Raw genomic sequence first — 13,906 nt, forward strand, 5'->3', positions numbered from 1 at the left:
TGGACTTTGAGAAGAGCCTGGAAAAACTGCACTCCTAAATTGTCTCTGTTGATCAAAACCCTGGAAATTAATGTGTATGGTGGGTCTCCCTTGCTTTCTCACATCTCTCCCACCCTCTATTCTTCCCTCCCTTTCTCTCTCTTGCTCTTATATTCCTGCTGTGCTGTTCAGGACTTCATCTTTTCTCACTTCTTTCTAACCAGTCTTGTTGCCTCCATTGCTAGAATAATCTTTCTAATTTGCAAATCTTACTTTGTCTATATTTTGGTTAAATACATTTGATGTCTCCCCAGTTTCTCAAGTGAAAGTTTAAATGGCTCATAAGGTTCTCCACCATCTTGCCTCAGCCTGCCTTTTTCACTTCATTTCTAGTTACTGCAATGCAAGCTAATACTAGCTAGAACAACTAGCCACAACCAATTACTACCCCATTCTCTGGCCCACTGCATACAGAGGCATTACTGTGCCTTCCTGGGCAGGAATGCCCTGCCCCTACCTTGTCCACCGGACAAATGCATACTTCTGACCCAACACAAATGTCATTTCCTCTTTGTTAGCCTTCTGTGACTCTATCTATACATCCAGGCAAAATCAATCATTCTATCATCTATATTCCTATTGCCATTTAGGTATATCTAAGTTGGATATAGCACTTACCACATTACATTATTATTTACCTTTGTCTTGTCTCACCCATTGGGCTGAAAGTTTCTTGGAGTCAGAGATAATGTCTTATTATCTGTATCCCCAGCTCCTAGCACATTCAATGTTGTACATGGTACATATTAAACAGTAATATTATTATTATTATTATTATTATTATTATAGCTATTGTATATTGACTATACATAGTATACTAGGCAAATTACATATGTTATCTGACTATCTCCCATTTCCTAGATGAGAAATCTAAAGCTGTATTACAGAGGTTAAATAAATAGTAGGCCCAACATTAATACCTAAGTTGGGCTCCAAAGATTATACTGTTTTGCTGTGGACTAGATGGAGATATAAAAGGTCACTTAGGAAATAAGTGCTAACCTACCACATTAAACGGAGTTAATGAACTACAGACAAAGCGGAGAAAACTCACTGTTACCACCTACTGACAAGGCCTGGCTTGCTTAGCATTGGGGCTTATTCAGACCATGGCATCTACAGAGCAATGCAACACAAGTTGATATTTCTTGTGCTTTTCAAAGGCTCTTTGCTCATAACAAAACAGTCCTCTAATGTCACGATAGGTCCATGTTCTACTTTGCAGGTGTTATGTAACCATCACACAGCCTATCACCAGCTGAACTAAGCCTAGAACTTTTTTGATTGCTTGAAAAAATTATTTTTCTTTTTATTTAAGCCACTACATTCCATCAAGTGTTATTTCTAGGGTAAAAGTAATATAACAAGTGGAAATAGATGGTCAGTGGAGAAGGCCAGGATTAAACGCCACAGACTTTCTAGAACAAGACAATATCAGAATCTATAATGGGTAGACCAGAACAGCAAAGCTAATCTAAGACCAAGGGCAGCCACAGTACCCTACCTCCCAGTAATGTTGCATCCTTTAGCTAGTGGTAAAGTGCAAGCTTAAAGCCAAAAATGTGGTTCAATATAAAATAGGAGGTTTCTTTAACCTCTAATTTAACTGTACAAGGTCCTGTTATTAATTAATTAGGTACTTCTACCAAGGACAGTTAAGCAAATCAGACAACTGCCAGGTTGCATCCTATTCCTCTTGACTTGCATTTGGACAATTTTTTTTATCAAGTGAGCTAAGCACAAGCCCTAACCGGTTTGGCTCAGTGGATAGAGCGTCGGCCTGCAGACTGAAAGTGAGCTAAGCACACATTTTCCTATAACTCAGTTATTCAGCAAAACGTCCTAAACTACTTAACACATTAAAACACACACACACACCAAAAAACAAACGCAATAGCCTGCTTGTGATGCTCTCCATTTAAAGGGGCACCTCTTCTCTTTAGAGCTGCCCCCCCCCCCCGCCCCGCCCACACACACTGTGCTGGTAACTAGTTTCTTATTTAAAACAAACAAATAATTGAAATATCCAGATCACATGGTCTTATGGAGCCTGGGTTAATGAAATAAAATGAATCAGTAAGATGAAGGACTTAATGTTCCAATAACTATCTTATAAAAAAAACCAACCTTTTAAATATTAGAGCCTTTCTTTAGGCGGATGGGAGGTTGAGGGGTGTGTTAAATTTTGTGGAACACAGGTTTTGTAAGCATATTGGCCAATTAGATGTTTGCTTTAAAGGAACAGCTTTTTCTTGAGGGAGCCCACCTAACAATTTCATGTTCACTCATTTGCAGAGAAGAGAGCCAATGTTTTTTCCTCTGTGAACCTGGAGTAGAAGCTTTATTTCACTGTAAGTTCCCTGTGACGTTTTGCACTCTCTTGATTTAATGAACCAAAGAGGATCTTTAACTCTTGGTCTACACCAGTGCAAATAAAGGTTAAATCTCTCACTGACCATCATGAACTAGCCTAATAACTCACGAGAGGCTATGGGAAAAGAAACTGAAAAGGCAGGTGTACAGACTTGACTAAAACGTTCAAAACCCGTACAACCGCAGGCAAAGGTACTATATCCTTACACCTCCCTAGCACCGCGAGGTCCGCAAGCAAAGGAACTTCAATGCGCCAAAAGCAGGATCCCCGCCAGCAGGGCCTAGTAACACAGGAGCTTTTCTGCCGAACAGTGACCGGGCCGGAGCTTGCGCTGAATACCGGGGCTCCTATTGGCCACACGCCGTGGGGGAGGAGGAGACTGGCGGGGAGAGAGACAGGAGGAGGGGAGAAGGGGGCAAGGCCTTTTCCCTGCCCCCTCCCTGTCCCCTCCATAGGCTGCCGCGGGCGCCTAGTGCGTGGTTACTATGCAAATTGCAGCGATTGCGGAAATAAACAAGGGCGTAGGGAGAGAAGAGAGAGACTGCGAATCGATTGCAACTTCTGCAAAGTCTCGTATAATCCAAAGCACACACGGCAAAAGCAGAGAGAATCTGAGAACCAGCCAGCCCGGGTTGGATCGCTTTCAAAAGAGGAGAGAGAGACAGTGAGAGAGGCAGAGAGCGCACATTGCAATTGCAAACGCCTTCTGATTTGGAGTTAAAAAAAAAAAAAAAATCCAAGAAGCCTGCAATTGGCCAACAGCTTTAAAAAAAAAACCTCTTCCGGGTTTTCAACGGTTCCAAGTTTATTTAGATTTTTTTTTTAATGCAAAAAAAGGGGGACAACAAATGAAGCAATTCGTCTGAACATTTTAAAGTTTCTCACGTACTCTTTTTACATTGCAATGGTACGTGGTACATCTTAAACTTTCTATTTTGCGTTTATACGGATATGCGTTTTATAAGAACAATAACGGTAGAATGATTTTGTTTAATGGCTAAGACTAAAATTTCTCTAGCTTGCATATGCATTTAAGTGATTGCTGGGTAATGTCTATTGTGATGGTTTTGTTTTAAAGATGTAGCTTTGTGGATGGCTTTTTTGCTATGTGCATCTGAGACTGGGTTTCCTTTTTTTTCCCTGAGATTTGAAAAAATTGCTGAGCTTGACAGATTTTTTTTTTCCTCCTAGCGCTTGCTCCGTTCCAGAAACATGGGGGGTGGGAGGGGGGAATCCTGTACGTGCTGCTCTGTTCTGTAAAAAGACGTCTGGCCTCAGCAGTCAACCTAACCCGAAAAGAAATGTCTGGACCCGGAGAATAATTGACGATTCCATCCTCTAATCAATGGGACAATAGGGGAGATTGACAAAAGCTTTATCCAATCATGAGAAAGCTTGGGTGTACAATGGTTCGCAATTGCCAGAGGGGGCGGGGCAGAGATCTGAAGTTCTCTGCGGCTCTGAAAGGGATGGTGTGGTTCAAGCTGTCAAAAGCTACAAGCTCTTCCGGATTTTAGCAAGCACAATAGGAAAGAGTTTTCGAGTTTAAGAAAAAAAAAAAAACACGGATGGGGGATTTTTGCATGAATCTTATGCTTTCTTCACTGTCTTTTTGGAAAAGTTAGAAAATTTCTGCTAGAGAAATGTTTAACTTTGCACGGATTATTATTTTTAAATTTGGAAAGTTGTTAACTGTCCTGGAAGGTGAGGTTCAACTTTTAAAAATGTGTGACTTAAAAACTTCCCTAAATTATGGGACTGTAGTGAGCTTTGGGAAGTAGTATATTGCATATTCAGCATTACAAAACTTCTCGCCCTGATTATCTTAGAAGCTTTGGCTTTTCCAGTACTTTGGAGGAGTAGGCAAGCCTCCCTTTTTGAAACTCTAAACAAGTTTTAAGCATGAGAGAATGTTTCGCAGGTGGACTGACAGCTGTTTTTTACATTTGAAAGGAAGAGGGAGAGAAAGTAGTTTTTCTTGACTTCTTTTGAATTCTGCTGTTTAAATATATGGTCAGTAGCAAATAGTATATTACGACTGGCCAAATTCACATTTCTTCTTGTTACTACAACAACCCCTGTGGAGGATATGTGTGGAAAGTTGCTGACTGGCTAACTCTTAGCTGGAATCTGGCCTCTTGGACAAGTCTTTGACACCAATCCAGTGGAAACCTACTGCAGTAGCTTATCTTGGAGACAGTAACTGGCAGCCTCTGGCTAAAATATATCCATCTCTTCCTTCCCTCGGAGCAGAGTAGACACTTAATTCTGTTGAGGAGTGAGTAGAAAATAATATGGGCTCTTTCCCATCTTTGTATTATATCCCATGGAGCTGTTTCCCAAGGCTTTAGGCCTTCTCATCAACTCCAGTTTGGAAATTTGATGTAAGAATCCACTTGCCTGCTCAGTTCAACAACATGATTCAATTTAGTAATACAAGCATAGAAGAAAAATCTGCACACCAGTGACCAGCAGGTCAAAAAACTAGAGAAGAAAAATGTTGAAAAATGCTAGTGATAAAGTTAGCCTCGGTAAGAACTACAGTTAATGGTGTTGTCACTTATGAACCCCAATTTTACCTTTACTGCTTTGGGCATTAAAATCTAAATCATATTAATAAGATCTTCCTATTAAGTGACCTCTAAAACAAGAGGTATTTGAGATGTACATATAAGTGAAACCTTATTGACGTAATTTATATATCTAAGAGGATTTCACTAAAACTGGCAAGGTAACATTTCTGCAAATAAAACACAGTAAATGCAAGGCTGGGCTCTGTGCCAGGAAGAATATGGATAGCCAAGAGCATGACAGGAGCCTCTTTTGCGCGGAGACAACCCCATTTCAAGGCAGCCTCCCAGCACTTGCAAAATAAATGATTGGAGCGGTTATTTCCAATAAGGGGTTTATCCTTCCTAACAATAGGGCATTTATATGATGGCAGTAAACTAGTTTTCCTCCTTCACCTGTGTTTCCTACACTGTTTTCTATGTCTTCCCTCTTCGTTCTTCCCTCCACCCCTGTTCGCTCTCTCAAGTGTCTTAGCATCTTTGTGAACTCTGGGCAAGGATTTACTTTTGCAACTTGGGAAGAGGGGAGAGAGTTGGAAATGTTTTTTACCCCCTGACTGCCCTTTGAGAAACATCTGTTTCTTTGTGTGTGTATTTAAATTTATGCCTGTTGGAGAGAAAGTTACCAGAAGCCTTTTTGTAACTGTAACTCTTCTACTGTATTTTTCTCAGTCGTGTTTCCAAAGACTGTAGTTGGAACTGTACTTTGTAGTGTTTCCCCCGCCTCCCCTCTCCCTCCCCCCATCCTCCCGCGGGGGAGGGAGTGGGAGCTGGCGGAGATAGGAGAGAAAGCAGGAGCGGATGTGAAGGGCTTTGGTGCTGAACTTGGATCCAGCCCTTGCCTAGAGGGCGCAAACAATCGTCCCATATCCAAAAGTCTTACGAAGGGCGCCAAAAGTTACTTAAGATAATATTGCTAACCACAGAAAGCTGGAAATCGCGGGCACATCCACTGCTGCAACAAAAGAAGTTTTTAAAGTAGAAATATCAGCATTAAATTACTTTTCTCCATTCTTTTTCAACTAGGGCGACGTGCCAGTTCTTTTTTTCTTTTCTTTCTTTTTTTTTGAGATTCAATTAAAAGTAAGAATCTTTGGTATTTTGGAAGGAGGCAGATGTGAAGTCTATCTTTTAATACACCAAAAGGAAGATTTTAATCTGCTCTGGAAGACAGCTTCCCAAGAGTACATACTTGAACAATAACTTCTCACTGTGCCTCAGTTACATGTTGGGACTGTCAGCCAGAAACGTCTATCGAGGAAACTTGGAGCGCCTTGAAGTTATAGATCCCAGCAAAGGTTTTGTGGCCAGGGATTTTGTCTCTGTAACTCGGCTTAGCTTTTAGGACATTTTTCCCCTGCAGAAATCCAAGAGGAACTAAGGAAAAGCAGTTGTTTAGTTTGGAAAAATGGGACTCTCTTATTAAAGGTTTAAGCCATTCTTTCCCCTCACCTCTTAATAAATAATCTGAAAGATGTCCAAGAATATTTAGAATCGGGGAGTGTGACAATGGTCTCTTGACCATTCAGGATTTATTTTAGCAATAAACTAACTGGAGAACAAGCATAAAATAATTTAGACAAATGCAGAATATTTCCCCTGTACCAATCTTGCTGCCCCTTCATTTAAAAAGGGAGGAGGAGGCTGCATGAGAATGGCCTTTAACACCTCCCCTGACCCTCACCTGCAGAGTGGGCATTCCTACAGGGAATTTCCTCTTTTCAGAGGCTAAGCTCTGTAACTTCTACCAAGGTATAGAGTCCCCTGTCTGGGTGCCAGTGTCTTTCAATGTGATACACTCGTCTTTCCTTTTGGAATTTTGAGAAGGATTAGCAAATGCAGCAGGCTGCAAACTAGCATGAGAGAGACATGAGGAGAAAAAGATGGGATGGGAGTTTGGATGAAGGAGCTATACTCCCCCCCCCCCCCCCCCCCCAAGTAGGGAGGAGAGCCTAGAGAGAAAATATGAGGTTAAAAAAAAACTGGAAAAGCAGGCTTACTTGGCAACTTGCCAAACCCTAAAAACCACCCCCCTTTTCTGCCAAAACAATACTTTAGCAAACCTAAAATAATTGCAGGAAGCTCTTTTCCATTTTAAGAACTATTACCTGGGGGAGGAAAAAAGGGGATTCTTAAAAGGCACCCTTCCAGAGGTGTTCCAGGCACATGGATGGTCATCAGAGCCTGTGTCCAGTTCTGGGCACGCGTTTGCGGACCAGAATCATCTCTCTTCCCGAAGGGGACATCCCTTTAACATTTTTTTTTTTCCTAAAAAGAAAAAGATGTCACAGCTAAACCACTGTTGTTTCTGAACGTGATAGAACTTTTTCTATGGCGTCTGTGTTCAAACCCACTTAGTTTCACAGTCCTGGGAGGGAGAACGCTCATTAATCTCCGCCTCCCTTTCTCCAGACAACCCCCACCCCCAAATCCAGTGAATCTTCTGTGTGAAAATTTTCTCCACCACCCCCGCTCCTGAATGCCATCGGACTTAAGCGGCGCAAAGTTTGCAGGATTTTGTGCATAATGACGCCTGCCGACGATCTATTCCCACAGAAAGCTCCGTTGGAGAGATTACAAGGCTTTTGAGCCATACCGCATTTCGGAGGAGAGAAAAGTTACCTAGGAGGTCCGATTTAAAAAAAAAAATAAAAATTTGCATACATGCAAATGGACCCTCAGGCCGCGTCCCAGGGTCTCCTGGTGCCCACGCCGCGAACCGGGGGGTACCAGACCACCTGGCAAAGTTGCCCAAGTCCTCCCCCGAGGTCCGCGAAGGTCTGCGGCGGGAGTTGGGGGATGGGGATGAGGAAAAGTAGTTTTGTTTGCTTAAGCACATCCTGTGGCAGCCTATAGCTGCCCGGGAGTCCAGACTGTAACTGCTCCTCACCGCGTTACCCAGTAATGCGCTGAGCGGGGGACCGGGGTGGGGGGCCGGTGGGGGGGCCGTGGGACGGGAGAGCCAGCGAGCCAGGGAGCCGGAGAGGGAGCGAGCGAGCGAGCGCGAGCGGCCGCGGAGGCTCGGACCGGGCTGGCCGCGCGGCGCCGCAGCCGCCCCCTCCCCCCGGCCCCCCCTCCGCCCCCGGCGGCGGCGCGAGCGGGCGGCGGCTGTGCGGTGCGGTGCAGAGCGGAGGCGGAGGCGGGCGCGCGGGCAGCTCACGGGCACCCGGCCGGGCGGGCGCGGGCGCGGGAAAGGGTGCGCTATGCCTTTAACGCCCGCGTACAGTAGGCATGTATAGTGGAGTGTAGGGAAACTCTAGGCGGGGTTAAAGTTCAGCTCATGGAGCGGCAATAGCGCTGGCTGGCTGCAGTTGAGCCGAGTTGGAAATGTGAACGCAAGAAGCAGGCTTGATTTTTTTTCTCCCCCTTCTCTCTCTCTCTCTCTCTCTCTCTCCTCCTCCTCTCTCCCGCTTTCTCCTTTCTCACCCGCACTCACGCACACCTCCAAACCGCACACCCAGACGCACACGCACAGCCCACCGCCCGGCAGTTATGTATTCTCCGCTCTGTCTCACCCAGGTAAGCAGCTGTTGGGATGCGGAGGGGTTGGGGGGCCGGGGCGGCGGGGGGCTGAGCAGGGGCTGGGCAGGGGGTGCCGGGGTCCGTCACGTCGGCTGGGCCCGGGGCATGTGTCTTGGTGTGTGCCCATGTTTGCGTGTGTGTGCGCGCGCGTGTGCTCGTGGGGGGGGGGGAAGGGGGAAGAAATACAGCTTTAAGAAAGTAACTTTGTTTCCATGCGGGTGCATTCCTCTTGCACGGCCATTTGTGTGGGCACATGGCTAATGGCGCCCTCTTATTAATGCGTTAATTAATATCGGGGCGCCGGACTGCGGAACGGCGGTGCTTTCGGACGCTCCGCACGTGTTCCCGCGGGTTGCAGACCATGACACGCTGAAATCTGGACTCAGCGTTTCTGCAGCCGGGAGGCCGGCTCCTGTAGTTCCGCGGCGCCCGGGGAGGGGGCCGCCGACGGCGCCCACCGCACACCCGCACGCTCCGGGCATCTGGAAGCCCCGGGTGCGGGAGGACGAGGGTCCCCGCGCCCACAGCCCGCACCCGGAGCCCGCGCCCTAGCAGCCTCCCCAAACTCTTACTTTTGTTTATTGTTTGTCAGCCTTTGGGGTCCAGCCGCGGGAGGGACGCGGGCCGGTGTCTCCGGCCCCGGCCGGGACAGCGCCCCTCGGACGCGGGCGGGCGGCGGTGAGCCGGCCCCTGGGCTCCGCGGAGCAGGGCTGCACGGACGCGCGTCCCCCGCGCCGGTCGGGTGGAGGCTGCGTTCTTGTCGCTCGTCTCCCGTTTGCTTTCCCGAGTGAAAGTTTCGGTGCCGGGACGAGCCCACGCTGCGCAGGTTGGCGAGCGGCGGAGGCCGCGGGCCGGGGAACGTCGGGCGGAGTTGGGCTCCCGGCCGCGAGCCCAAGCGGCGGCCCGGGCCAGACTCGGCTCCCCCCGCCGCCGCCGCCGCCGCCGCCTCCCGCCACCGCCTCCCGCTACCGCCACCGCCACCGCCACCGCCGCCGCCGCCGCGCGACTCAGTACGCTCCGCGCGCAGGACAGGGGCAACTTTCTTCTCCGATTCAACTCGGAGCGTGGGTCTTTCTCGCTCACCACCCCTCCTCTCCATGCCCTCCCTTTCCACCTCTCTGTTGCCTGCACCACCCCCAGGCAAGATATTGCTACTTCATGGCTCCAAAATCTGGTCCCTTTTGAATATATTATTTTCTTTGACTAAAAGGCACGAAGTCAAAAGTGATTTTGCGGTGGGGAAAAAAAAAAGGAAAGAAAAAAAGTGTGAGCCTTCATACTGTTTTGGTACATTGCGATCTGACCATTAATCACTTGCATGAAGTTGTATGCTTCATATAAAATGTTTATTCACCACTCCCTTAAAAAAAAAACAAAACCTGCTACCACTTCTTGCCTTCATTTTGCAGGAGATAACGGTTTAATCGGAATACTTTCTGGAAGGCTAAAAAGTATCAATAGATATTCCTCCCCTCTGTAGAGTCTGGATTTATTTCCCACATGACATCTCTTCATATTGCAATATCTAACAGTAAAAATACTGGTTATTTGATCTCAGAAGACTCTTAAAGGCATATTTTATGTTGAAATGGTCTGTTTAGGATTTAGGCCTAGCATTAATAATGGATAGCAGTTGCTTTTAGTTATTGTAAAAGTTTTTATTTTTTATTTTTCCCTAACAAACTTGCAAAGTCCCTATTTTAGTAACTTGTGGAAGTATGGAGTGAAACTTTTCAACCACTCTGGCAAAGTTCGCAATTGCATATGGATAAGATGCAAAGTGTAAGATAATTTGAATGAGTTGCAAGGACCACAGTGAAAATGCTGAGATTCAAAGACTGAAGTTCTAGCTGGCAAAAGTTTGCAACACATAGAACTTGTAGATAATACCAGTGTGCTGCAATAGTAGGATACATTAGCGTCTTCTCAAGTGAGCTCTCAAAATTAAATTTATATTTTGAGATGGTGCACATAGGATACCTGTGTATCTATGTAGGCCCAAAGTATAGTTAGTTATTTAACAAAGTTGGATTATCTTGGTTTATGAGCTATTATCACATTAAGAAAGTTGTTTTTTTTCTTTAAACATATTTGGCAGTGTGATTGATACATTCACTAGGCCTTCTTCTGGAAGCACCACTAAGAGAAACGCTTACTTAGTATATCAGTTTGTGAAGAAAATATATACTAAATGGCAAATGAAGGCCATATATTTTATGATTTCTTCTTTTAAAAATTGATTTACAATTTATTTAACCTGATGGAATATTTATAGAGCTTTAGAGCCAATTTTTAAAGAGAAAAACTTAGGTAGCTTATTTGGTCTCTTAGGAAAGTCCAGTAAGCACAGGGATAAAAGTACCCTCAATGAAAGATTAAACTCCATATACGTGTATGCAATTTTTAAAAACTTTATCAGAAAAATGCCAGACATCTTATTTTAATATACACGCATATCATAAGCAAATCATGTACCTGGCCACAGAATGGTAACACAGTAGAAATTTATAGGTGAACATTTGAGAAGTAGTCCCAGAAATGCCAGCATTCAGTGGTTCTTAAACTTGGCTTACTTAGAAACTGATCAACATTTAAGGTGCTGATTGAAAGTCATATCGCTTTGGAAACAGGTTTTCAGGTTTGTTTTTATTGGGGGCCGGTAACTTTCTCACTGAGTACATATGTAAAACATTCTTTGTTTTCTCTTGACTATTTTGAAATATTAACTTATGGCTGTATGTGCAGTAACATTATTTGTAAAGGCATACTATTTTTTAAAAATCTAATGTATGCTATACCTGGACATTTCCTACAAGTTAATGATATTCTTTAGTTCTGATGTTCTGGAATATTTCTAATTGTGAGTTGAGAAAGATAACTAGCACTTTAATTGTGCATGTGTGTAAAGTTATACAAAATATTGTGCACTTTTATTGGCGCATTCTTGAAACCTTTGGGGAGTAATAAGTTGTAAAAACTTTTGATGCAAAAATGGGGACTCAGATTATTCTTAATGTTTAGTTGATATAGTTGACCTTATTTAAGGATTTTTAGGATGGGATATATGGGCATTTGGTTGGCAGGTAAACAAAATCCTCTTGAACACGAATGAACGCAGTTCTCCATTCTCCGAGAAACATGTTGGGAGTATCTTTGAGCACTTAAATGCCATATTAGAATACTTATTTAAAATGTTTATTATTAATAAAGCTTTTTAATAAGATAATATTTTAGCATAAATATGAATAGTTTGGAACTATGCTATTCTTTGCATTATAAAATAGGGCTGAGACTTTAAAATAATATCCTCCTTTTGGTGAAAGCTCACTTTGTAGTTAAGGTAGGCTCCAGGAGTTCTTTGCATAATGCCATACAGCCTTGGTCCCTAGTATGTCCTATGTATATAATAAAATCAGTCAATGTGAAGGACCATTTCAAACTCCAAATTTATGTATTTTAGAGCATTTCAAGGATGAGCTCAGAATTTAGTAATGTTTAAATGCTTTGTGGTGTGCATGTATCTTAGTAGATAAACTGTGACTTGAAAATTGCCCCCCCCCCCCCATTTCTCTCTTCTATAGTATGGCAGTAAGAAAGATTTTTCAAACATCAGAAATTGAAAAATGCTAAGGGTTTTTGGTAAAGGATAATATAATTCTTTTTTTTTTTCTATTCAATTCTTTTTTTTTTTTTCTGTTTCCTCTTCACTTAAGGCTCACATGTTATAAAAGCTGACTTCTTCTTGGATGCTTTTATTGAAAAAGAGCAGTTTTCAAAGTTAAACTTGAATTACAGAGCCTGAAATTTATTCAGAGAGGAAAAAAAGAAATGTCATTTATTGAAATGATTTATTATGTATTTTATTAATATATACTTTTCAAAACAATAATATGTAGTTTAGATAATTGATTATAATTTATTATATTTTAACAGACTTCATTGTTAAAATATTTTACCAGTTTTAACCACTCAGTTTACATTTGAACATCTAAAAATTAATAATTTTTAATAGTAGTAGTATTTTGGACACTGCAGTTAATTCTTTCTCCAAAGTATATATTTAGATGGATATTACGGACTGAAAAAGAATGCATTTTATAATATTTGTCTGTCCTACACTCTTTTAAAAAGTCATCAAGTATCTCTTTGATTTTCTTATTCTCCTTTATTTGAAAGTAAATAATTTATCTTTTTGGGGGGTTGTGCGGCAGAGAAAAGTTATGTAAGATTAGTGTGGGTTGGTTAATCAAAAGTTAGATGTACCGAGAAAGCTTTGTGGAGGTTACTGTTTAATTTTTCTTTAATTTTATTTTTATATTTACTGAGAAAATGTGAAGTAAAAGAATCAAACATCTTCATTAAAACAGTAAGAAAAATTTAAATATTTTAAATTCCATTTTATTTTCAAATTACTTGAATTTTAAGAGGCAACGATGACAGTTTTCCTGGAGTCTCATAAACATTGAATATATCAGGTTCTCCTTTTTTCTGTGAGGAAAAGCCTGAAATATTATTTTCAAAAGTCAAATAATTATTTTGTTTTTTAAGGGATGATCATTACTGAAGGCATTTCACAATCATATCAGTAAATTAAATGTATTTAGTTGCAACACTGTTGTCACAGTGATACATTCTGTTTACTATCTGGAATGTACGTTTTTCTCCCCCCCCCTTTTTGTTTCATTCCCATAATATCAGAAATTATGTCTTGGACATTGATCTTTTATTTTAGTCTGATGAATATCAGATTCATCTCTTCTTTTGTATGTGGTCCTCTGCCATATTTTTCTAAGTTTTTGACTAAAAATATTTATGTACAACTGTAATACTTAAAAAGGAATTAAGATGTTACCAAAATGACTAAGACACAGATCAGAGTCTACATACAGTGTTTTTAGAGGGAAAGTCTTTATTTTCATTGATCGCGGAGACGATTTCTGCTCCTAGACTTCCATAAACATTGACTGGCATCTAAATGTTTAGGATTTGCCAATCTGGCGGCTGAACCCTGGCTGTACTACAAGTAGTGAGGTCAAGGCTGGAGCAAAATTAGATATGCCTTCCTTGAAATAGGGTTAGGATTATAGATTGTTATAAGCATTTCGATAAACTTTACTTACTAGCTAAAGGATTTGCAATGACGACTGGACCATAGAACCTGGGATGCTTTGGTGACTATACCAAAACATTTTTTAATTTTTAGCAATTTTCATCTTTGAGGTTGTGAGAAATAATACCGGTCGCTTTCTTTTTTCCCTCTTGGACTTCCTGTAGGGATTCTATATACGATTTTGGTAATTTAATCCTTGCATCAAATTTCAAGTGAAATAAAGATTTTTTTTTTTTTTTGACGGTGACCATCTGAAAAAAAAACAAGTTGTTTCTTTTTGTTTTCAGTGTA

General features: G+C 42.4%; 1 protein-coding gene across 11 annotated transcripts in view; it reads left to right on the plus strand.

The window, feature by feature from the left end:
* The first annotated feature begins 2,961 nt into the window (after window positions 1-2,961).
* The window catches only part of NFIA (nuclear factor I A), a 373,969-nt gene continuing 363,024 nt past the window's right edge, over window positions 2,962-13,906 (plus strand). For 2 of the 11 annotated variants that reach the window (XM_070405235.1, XM_070405245.1), the window contains exon 1: window positions 8,136-8,502. In XM_070405235.1, the coding sequence (XP_070261336.1) occupies window positions 8,476-8,502 (27 nt within the window). In that variant the 5' untranslated portion in view covers window positions 8,136-8,475. Of the gene's footprint in view, window positions 3,321-8,131; window positions 8,503-13,906 lie in introns of those variants that run through there. The other 9 variants (XM_070405240.1, XM_070405242.1, XM_070405237.1 and 6 more) reach the window with 8 other exon arrangements.

The sequence above is a fragment of the Myotis yumanensis genome, unplaced genomic scaffold (genome assembly GCF_028538775.1).
Source record: "Myotis yumanensis isolate MYYU_CA2020_CCGP unplaced genomic scaffold, mMyoYum1.0.hap1 SCAF_2, whole genome shotgun sequence".
NCBI lineage: Eukaryota > Metazoa > Chordata > Mammalia > Chiroptera > Vespertilionidae > Myotis > Myotis yumanensis.